Below are 10978 nucleotides of genomic sequence, written 5' to 3'. Positions count from 1 at the left end.
AAAAAAACTGTACTAGAATCTAGCTGAAAAGGGAAGGGTATATTTTACAGAAAATGTGACGCCCAATTCGACCGATAGTGACTGCAGGAGAGCCTAAAATTTTACAATAAAATGTCAAACACAATCGTTCATATTTGTTGTTTAATAGGTATTAAAAACTAAAAAGTCATTAATAATATTCTTAAAGACGTGATTAATCATTATTGCATTATAATAATAAACTTTGTTTGAAATTCCTACTGAAAACTCAAGTTGTGTATGCAATTATTTACTGTGAGATTTTTTTTTTTACTTATTTGTGTTATTTTCGATCTGCCATTATTTTATATTGTATTTATAGTTTATTTAGTATTTGCATACAATTATTATTATATATCTTGATTTTGGCCAACATTTTGACATTGGACTTTTATTCAATTATGATTGTATATATTTATAATGTTTTATCTAAAGATTTTTTATTGGTTGGAGCCCAAAGTTAACCAGGGTATATATTTTCTCTTTAATATCTTGAACTTCTTGAGTTACAAACACCTGACTGTATAATACATCATCATGTTAGATAATCCTTTGTAAACTTTATTATAAAAAACAATACAGCAATCGCTGCACCGTTATCAGCTGTGTCCTGTGTGTAGGGTATATATTAAGTCACTCTAAAAATGTTGTAATATATAAATTACTATAATATAATCCACGTTAGTTATTAAACAAGCTTGTGGGTTAAGGACCCCGGGTACTTCGAATACATCAAAACTGCCACGTGTCGGTTGAAATAATATTGTTGTTTTCGTATTTCTTATAATATTATACAAAATATTTAAATATATGACATAATCATAATTTATGTACACTTGATTTATGTAAACATTTTAAAAGTCAAATTACTAATTTCCATTGAGCGTTTAAAATAATCAAATATAATCTGATGTATAAATAAAAGAAAATGTTCAAACTAACTAATAATCAACTTACAGTCAAAACACTCAAAACTATATGATGGGCAATGGGCATAAAGAATTGCATACGGTTTGAAATTGCATAGTACCTAATTAGTACCATAATGCAGTAGCGCACTAAGAAAATTTTTTTAAAAATTTTAATTTTATAAATGGACTTATAATCATGCATATTTTCATTTATTCATTTATTGTAATTTTTTTTTCTTAGATTATTTTGCAAAGAGTGCTGAAAATGTTCTTAGAACAAAGTAAATCGTATTTTCTATACCATAAACTTCCCTCGAGAGTGAAGATTTTAAAATTGTTTCACTGTAAAATCAATATATTTATCACCCAACTGCAAATCTAAAATAGTGAAATCGATGTTATTGACTTTTGTAAGCTACTATAAGCTTTTTTGATTTGTATTTGTCTAACCTGCATAGATAACATTATTGATTTTAAATTTATTGAGTCAATAAGAGAATAATAATAGAACAACATTTTTAGCCTATCGGGAAAGAGGTATCTCTATATTTTTAGTGGCGATGAACACGATTACGAAACAATAATTATATATATTATTCACGTTTTACTATATTAAACTATAGAAGTTTACTATAGTGATTACTGATGAGTATAATTTGATGAACTAAAATAAAAAAAATTATAACTATATCGGAAGATTATATTTAATATAGGGAGGGTGATTGGTAAGTATGTAAGTAAATTAAGGATAAAAATACTCGAAATCATTAGATTAATGTTACACCTTAGTATCTTACACAATCTATTTGTTTAAATTCCAACAGGTAGGATATATCATAGGTATATGTATGTATATGTCGGTGATTGATTTAAAAATTTTTTTTTTTTTGTTGTTACACTCCATTTCTTGATTTGTGTATCAATTTCATGAAAAATTTAGTTACGGAATATTGCAATTTAGCTATCAATATGCACTTAAATAACTCTTTTATATTACGTGGGTAATAATATTTTTCTAAAGAGCACAATAAAAAGTTGTAAATAGTAAATAAATGATCATTTTATGTCTTTGATTATTGATTGTAAAAATGTAAGACATTATAACCAAATTGGTACTAATGCTGTTAGGTAGATGTTTAACGCAGGTATTAAATTAAAATACATAGAACATATATAGGTACGTCATAATTTTCTTATACTAATATTTTATTGTACTGTAAATTAACAAAACGCCTTCGTAATAAATTTAAATCTGAAGAGAATAGACTTATTATGACGTATTTATAGTATATAATAATATGTATTTATTATGTATCTGACAAGCGAAAGATAATATTATACGAGTAAATAACTATATAGTAAGCACTTACCATATACGTTTGAAAAATTATGATAACGTTCGCATGCGTTTATAATGGACGGCAGCGAATCGATGATAATATTAATTCAAATACCTGTGTAAGGGATAATCGGTTAAATTGAAATAGTATTGCTGGGATGTGCTATAGGAGGTAGTCGAAGGGATTATCCACTCATCTTCCCCTAGATTTTGAGAGGCATTCATTTTATCTTTATATCTCAAGACGCCGGTACGTAATAATGCAGTCGAATATCGCAACTTTTCTGGCGGCCCGTGACTGGTAGTGGGCAGATGGCAGTTTATACAAATAATACTTAAAGCATTCCTGTATAATGGCTGTAAAAAAAAAACATATATGAATATTATTATAGTAATTGAAATGTTTACAAATATAAGTGATTTATTAGATCAAAAAAACTATTTACATTTTTTTAAAATTTAAATATATATTTTAAAATTTGTTAGCTTAGACAATTAGTATATAGTATTAAGTATACATAAATAATTTGTCACGTAAAGTTTGAAAAAAATTGATCCAGAAAAACTATTTGACCGGTTTTCAAATTTGTTTCGTTCTAAATAAATTTAGTGATTTTTGAAATTGTATATAGAATAGAATGCCCTTGCTGAAATAAATATTAAACAAAATAACTCATATTTTGTACCTAATAAAAACAGAATATAATATTAATCAAATTGTATGTGGTATTTTAGTATTTACATAATATATAAAATATAAATTATTCAACTCTGAATTAGATGGTTGTTTTATTGTTATATAAGGCTTTGAAGAATTCTAACAAGTATAGGCTCAATGCTTGAATTTAAAAACAACAATAAGTAAATAATAAATAAGAATGCAAAATTGTAATTATTAAAATCAAGTCTCAAACGGTTTATATTTCATTTAGAAAACGATTAATATGAAAAAAATTAGAAGTACCTAATAAGTAATAAGTAATAAGTAATAGGTATCTATTATAGTCGTTTTTAATATTTAATTACTAATAATGTCTAATAAATGCTACCTATCAAAACAGTTCAATGCTGAGAGATTCACATTGATGATTTAACATAGTATTATTATATTATTATCCATACGGGCCACATGTACGAAATTTGTATGTATTGTGCTAGAGATTTTAATATATTAAATTGATATATTAAAATTTTGCGTATCGCATTCATTGTAATCGGATAATGTAACCGTACCGTCGTACCGTATAGTAACATTTATATTTATAGATAACCAATATTACATTACTTATCTGTATCTCGGTGTTCGATTAAAAAACACTCAGCGGTCTTAATTCGATCTAAAAAAAGGCATTACAAATACGTGCTGGTTTGTTTATTTTAATGACATTATTGATTTTATTTTTAAACAATTTAATATGTATACATTTATAAATTTATAATGTATATATGCTTACTTATTAGTTATTGATGACTTGATATTTGTTTATTGTTTTAATTACATAATATTATACAATAATAATATAATTATAAATCTTATTATTAATAGATCATATTATATTGGTATATACGCTTATTATATTATTAAGCGTGTATACAAATTAACTAAAAAATACAACTATTAACATTTTTCAATTATAAAAATCGTGCAAACGATAATTTTTATTGACAATATATAAAAAATAACTTCTACTGATTGTATTTTATTGTTTAGGTTTTCAATGATGAATATCTTCTAATTTTATTCTGTTAAATTTTTTCAACACGATTATTGAATAAAAACAAAGGTGATACACCTTCACTATCATCTATAATGATACCAATTACATTATTCTATGGCCTATAACATTATTTTTTCCTGTTTAACCAAACATGTTCTTTATACTAGTATAATGGTCTATGTGTTTAACTGACAGCAGAGGAGGCTCTATGTGAACAATACTACTCGTCTGCTGTCATCTGACCTGGCCTCTGGCCGATGACTTATTCGGTGGATTTATAAAATAACTGGTCAAGTAGTAACTTTGATTTTATTCGTAGTATATCATAATATTATTATCTATGTATGTACCTACCTAATTTTAATTTTTCTGGTACAAAAGTAACAAAATATATGAACATTTTTATTTAATTTCTTGAATTCTACTACACAGTAATTTGAAAATCGATTAATATTAATTTATTATTTCATTATTGTTTATTGAAATTTGAAAGTTATGCAAAAATCTAATTTCATTTAAAAGACGTCAGGTAAAATTATTATGTAATATTTTACAATAAATTGAATATTATTAATTTTAAACATCTTAAATAAAAGAATAAGAATAATAATTTTAAAAATCATTCTTTTAGTTTTCAATAATGCAGTTTTAATTTCTACGTCTTTGATATTGGTACCTTTACACCTATTTTTTTTTTTTGAGAAAATTAAAAAAAAATTGATTCAACATTTCATTTGAGTTATTAATGTCGTTTTATGTCAAACATTATTTATTTAATCGAATTAAACTGTTTATTCTTTTTTTCTAGTGGAATAATAATGTCATTAATAACTAAAACTACAGCAAATGTTTGGGAAATGGAAAAAGGATTTGATATTATTTTATTTATTGACAAAAACGATGTCCACAATATTGAATATTGGAAGGACGAATGTTTCCGTCGCACAAATGCCAAATATCCATTTAAAAAATTGTAAATATTTTTAATATTAGTTTCATTATTATTATGTACATTATAATGAAAAAATAATAATACCGAAGTAAATGATACTTTTTATTTTCAACTGTTTCTGATCTTATTTTAACAGTTTACTTTCGTAATAATCGTATACCTTTATATAGTTGTAATCTTAAAAATCATATATATTGTTGTGTCTAGACTCTATTGCCATTAGAAAATGGTGATTTTTATGTGAAAGTTCATGAAAATATTAAATATTTAACTTAGATTAGAATAGAAAAAATGTGTAAGACAAAACAAATGACGATAGAATTTTGAAAAGATGAAACAAACATATTTTTATCTGTAGACGACAAAGATGAAAAAATAATATAATTTTATAATATAATGCTATTATAGTTAAAACAATATAATTTTCTTCATATTTACACTTCTGTTGCGTGCGCTAATTGAAATCGATAATCTAACTATTTCACAGATATTGTTTTACTAAGAAAATTCATAGATTGTTAATGATTTAATACTTTAATATAATTTTAATTGATGTAATATTAATTTTGTGTTGAGTACCTAATGAGTAAAATTCAAGATAAAAAAAATTATGTTATTCTCAATAATTATTTTTCATTTCGATTAGTTAATTAAAAAGTACATTTTATATGTTATCCTCGGATAGAATGTTATTTAGTTATTTTATACTTTCTTAAATTAAACTTTCATACATATTTGTAGCTATAGGCGTATAGCTGAAAACGGCTATATACTATATAAAAGTATAAACGATTGATAATAATTCTGGTATAATAATAAAATAATTATCCCGCTATAGTATTATATAGGACATTACTACAGCATTTCCCAAAGTGTGTTCCGCGGGACAATTTCAAGGGTTTCGACAGATGTATGTGATAATTGAGAAAATTATTATATATTATGTTTAGATTATTTATATTATTAAAAATTAATAATTATTATTTTATATTATTTAAAAAAGCGGGGTTCCACGAAACACAAACTATTTATCAAGGGTTCCGTGGTCGTAAAAGCTTGGGAACCACTATTACGCTACAATACTAGCTATTATAGTGCGATTTATCTTTAATAAAAACAATTGTTGCCCACTATTGTTTTGCTCACACACGTTAACGAATATATTGGAAAGTACCTACACTGGCTACACTTATCAGCAGGGCTCGGAAGTTATAGTACATTTTTAGCCCTTTAATAACACCAAAATAATTCCAAAAATAAGAGAAATTGATAAATTTAATAAACAAAATAAAATTGTCAAGAAAATTTTTTTTTTTATAAACCAATTTTGCAAATTTTTACGGTTTTAAATATGGTATAGTAGATATTTAGGAACTAAAGATATTTAGTCTTATTCTGTAACATAAATACAACGAATCTGTAATTGTGTAATTTCAGTATAGTATGTCTAATACTATTTAAAAAAAAACTTAATTATTAGGAATTAATGGAATATATTGTATATATTGTATGATGTTACCGGTGATAACAATTAAGATTCGATAACATACCTAGTATTTGAAAATCAAAATACATGTTTTTGTTCATATATTTTTATACTTTATTAAAGTTATATTGTTTATTTCCTTTGTTATACAAAAACATGCCTATAATTAGGCATGAAACTAAAACTAAAAAACATTTTACCAAAAACTAAAATAATTGTGCAAAATAAAGTTTTCTTATACACCAGGAAAGTGTGAAACAAATTTGTTTCTTACTTTCAATGATCCACGAAGACACACCAAAAAAAAAAAATGCATTTGCCAGAACTTTCAAATCCTACTTATTACCACTAATTAATAAATGTATTTGTTTTTTTTATAAGTTAAAAAAGAAATGTTTTTATAGATACAAAACAAAATAAATTATCTTGTTTTATGATTTGGACTCAACATTGTCAATTTGATCATAATAATTTACACCCAGTTGCCTGTCGTTAGTCTAATATTAAATTTAACTTTAATGCACCTATTTTATTTTTTGTATTCAACCCTCGTGCAGGTTCAGGACAAACATTATAAACGCGACCGGAAATTCACCCGTGTATTCTGTGTACGGTGAGTCGATATGCTGTCTGTTGCTAAACGGGTCGCGGCATCAGAGGAAAAACGAAAACAGCTGCAACGCAAAACACACCCATGACAAGAACAGGAAGAAAAAAAGCAGCATGATGGCGTCCGACGTCGAAAACAAACTGCGGACAATCAGAGAACGGTTGGCAGGCTACCGGTACTTGACGGTACAGGACTGGGCGCGGCCAATCACGTACGATTTCGAGTTAATTTTCCGGACGGTTTTCCGCGGGGACAGCGGCGAGTTGTGGCTGTACGGCCAGCGGAGGCCGTTGCCGTCTCCTCGCGAACGCGTCAGCGTCGCCATTGGATTCGGCTGCAATCGCGAGACACACTGCACCAAGGAAAAGAGTAATTATTGTTGTCCTGAGACTCATTATTATCGTACATATTCGATATTACTTAACTGTATAAGGCAGTTTCTTAAGTGTGGTTTCGTCAGTTTTCGTCCTGAAAGCAATATGCGATTTTATATTATTCAAATTACGATTCTTAGAATTTTCTTATTACTTTGATTTTTTGCATCGCTTTACTTTATCCTGTGACGATACATAAATATATTTTTCGATTTTCATTTTTTACACCCATCGCTTCCAAACGATTTTTTCCAATACATTTCATGTGTAGAATCCACAAAATTCAAACGAATATAATACCTGCTATATACAACGATAAAATACTACCAGATCTTTTTCTAAACCAAAATAAAAAAACTATACTTATATAAATTTAAATATTTAAAAAAAATCGATATTATTAAAGTTTTGCGAATTCGTTTATATTATTTTTATTATTACTACGAGTTAAGAATATTGACGTCCTGTTTTACTATTATGTATCTTATATAGTTCTCAAGAAAAATAATACCAACAACCGCAAATTATTGTCTAATAAAATAATATTACCGACGCCAACGCCGTTTATCCCAAAATTGAAACCTGTAGTACCCGCGATAATAGCCACCATCGAACTGCTGCAATCTGACGACGATTGTGAGAAACCGAGTGAGCATACTATTTACAGTTTTATTTTTTTACAGAGTTAAATATTATATACATTATGTAGTTGATAAAGAATATAATAAACACAAAGAATCGTTAAAAAAATCAAAATTAATGAAATTATTACAAAGCATAAACATAATATGGTTTAATGGGCTATTATATTATGTCGGTACACTAAATATATATATATATATATATATTCATATTATACAATTATACCACTTTAACAAATAAGTATTGTATTTATTCTAGAACTTTTTGATTTTAAATTATCAGATCATAACTTATTCACATACAAATAATGTTTTATATTCTTACAATATCATTTAAATAAGATCTTATCTCATAACATAAATAATATAATTATAGAATATATTATATTATTATATTTATATATATATATATATACTTAACACTGTAAAGTGATTTGAATACCTATTGATTATATAGTTATAAAATTATATTTTTTTTGATTATTTTGTATTTGAATATTATATAATCATTCTGTTATATAGCTATGCAACAACCAAACATACCAGTGATTAAAATAATTCCCCAAAATATTTGGGAATTAGACACAGATGTTGATATTATTTTATTTATCGACACGGAAGCCATGTATATGGAAGATTGGAAAGATGAAGTGGTGGAACGTGTCAACGACCATTATCCTTTCAAAAATAGGTATTATTATAAAATATATTAATTTTGGATGATTCAATACAGATACTCCATTACTATAGACTGTAGCAAAAAAATTAGTTTTTGAATGAATAAGTATTATGATGGGTTATAAAATATTATGTAATTAACTACGCAATTGATTGTATATTATTATTTACATTGTTGAATACTATACAACGTCATATTGATATTTTATATTTTTATAATATTACTCGATACTGAGAGTTTTAAGAAGTTCAATATATACAATTTTCAAAGTACTTGCGTATTTGTCATGTAAATATATGCGTAATAATTTATTATAAATCATTAGTATCAAAGTATTATATTATATAATAGTAATTGTAATGGAAAAGGAATAGTGGAGCTTATGCACGCATGCTAATAAAACGTTACCCAAATATATACGTAGTAATTATCAAATTTGATTTTTTTTTTGTCAAAAAGGAATCAGTGTTTTGTAAATGGTTACATTAACCTAATATATTTATCTAATAAAATGTTTAAATTCGTTAACTTGAAAAGTTGAAACAACTCTCTTGGATACATTTTTAAAAACATTTTTTTAGTTCGATATTACATAAACATAATTTGTTAATATTTAAAAATTATTAAAATATAAAATTTAAAAATCTAATTTTGAATAGCTCAAGAGTTTGATTTCAAAGTTTTCAAGTTTTGACTTAATGAAAAATTCAAGTATGTTTTCAGAAGTTTTATCTGATTACTATAATAATTGGTACGATTGTCTATTTTGATAAAAAAAACACAGCCAGGATAGAACTCCCTAATAATAATCCTTTAAATACTTATATATACATTATACATGCTTGGAAATTATTTTTTAGATAGATATCTACTAGTCTACTACAATTATTGTATATTATTATTTTTGCCTAATGATGGTCTAGACATTTTTGAAATCAATACATTTTAATATCTATCACATCAGGTTATTGAAAGACATACAGATAATGCCCGTTGGTGCGGGTACCGTACAGGTATATCGACAAAACGGCGTTTCGATATTCTGCATATTCTTCAGGAACAACTCGATTATCCTCAGTGACTGGATGGAAATTGCTCTGATCAGCATCAAAACAATGTTAACGGGTTACGTACAATTGGCCATCCAACAGGACTTATCGATCTCAGAGTTTCAACTGAATATCTACAGTAATCTTTATTTTTTTTTCCAATCGGTGTTCACGTACGACACGGTTGTGCTATGGTTATGTGGCAGTGGTGTGTAGTGCCCAAGGGGGTGGGGAGGGGGAATCAATTAATATCTTTTACGGTTTTCAAACGTCTTTTACTGCATTTTTAGATTCCAATATTTGTATAACCTTTTTATTTATTTTTATATAACAAATGCAATTGTTTTTATGTTTACACCTGATATTAAGTGTGTTTTAAGTTTGTCCATTTAAATATTGACAAGCCTATTATATTGTATTATAATAATATGTACCATAATATAGTTACCTTATTGAAGATTGTTATATATTCAATTGTAAAATCATATCGTACAAAATAAAAATTTAAATTTAATTTTTTTTTTAACCTTTTTTTTTTTTTACTTTGTAAAAAATGTTGAGAAAATATACAATTTTTTGAAAATATTATGTAAGATAGAATTAATTTAAGCAATCTAAGGGAAATAGCCAATATAATGTTATATTAAAATAAGTTATAGACTTGTAGCAGTCTTTTGAACAAATAGTTGATTCCTTCTACTAACCAACTGCCAACAGAGGACTAAATTAATATTATAGACATTTTGTCGTTTATACCTAAAGCTAATAAGTAATAAAAATTAATAATAAATACCTATACAATATAAATTATTATAATTTTGTAAGCTAATATCAGTGTTGGGTAGTAACGTAACGAAAGTAACGCGTTACTGTAACGCCGTTACTTTGTTTGTAACGCGTTACGTAATTTAATTACAATTATTTTCAAATAACGAAAATGTAATGAAATTTACTTTTGATGAGTAATTTACATAGTATAACGCGTTACAGTTTTAAATTATTTAGTACCTATTGCGAATTTCAAAAAAAAAAAAAACTTAAAAATAATGCGGGTATTATTTATACAAGTGGCTAATGATTATACGTTCCTAATGTAATATGTACATCTTCTTCAAATTATACCATATTTTCTGTAGGAAGTGTATTTCTAGTTCCTTTGCTTTTTAAATGATAATTGCTAAGCAATTAAAAAAAAAAAATT

At 25.9% G+C, this 10978-nt stretch overlaps 1 protein-coding gene across 1 annotated transcript; it reads left to right on the top strand.

Annotated features, from left to right (window-relative positions):
• Window positions 1-4804: 4804 nt before the first annotated feature.
• On the top strand, window positions 4805-10072 carry LOC132922942 (uncharacterized). The gene is made up of 5 exons (XM_060986731.1): window positions 4805-4959; window positions 6982-7403; window positions 7901-8056; window positions 8572-8740; window positions 9693-10072. The coding sequence occupies exons 1-5, from the start codon at window positions 4805-4807 to the stop codon at window positions 9991-9993; spliced, it is 1203 nt and encodes a 400-aa protein (XP_060842714.1). The 3' UTR covers window positions 9994-10072.
• Window positions 10073-10978: the final 906 nt, after the last annotated feature.

This window comes from Rhopalosiphum padi, chromosome 1, assembly GCF_020882245.1.
Source record: "Rhopalosiphum padi isolate XX-2018 chromosome 1, ASM2088224v1, whole genome shotgun sequence".
Classification (NCBI taxonomy): domain Eukaryota; kingdom Metazoa; phylum Arthropoda; class Insecta; order Hemiptera; family Aphididae; genus Rhopalosiphum; species Rhopalosiphum padi.
Note: the sequence above shows the minus strand (reverse complement) of the source record. Positions and strands in the feature narration are given on the sequence as shown.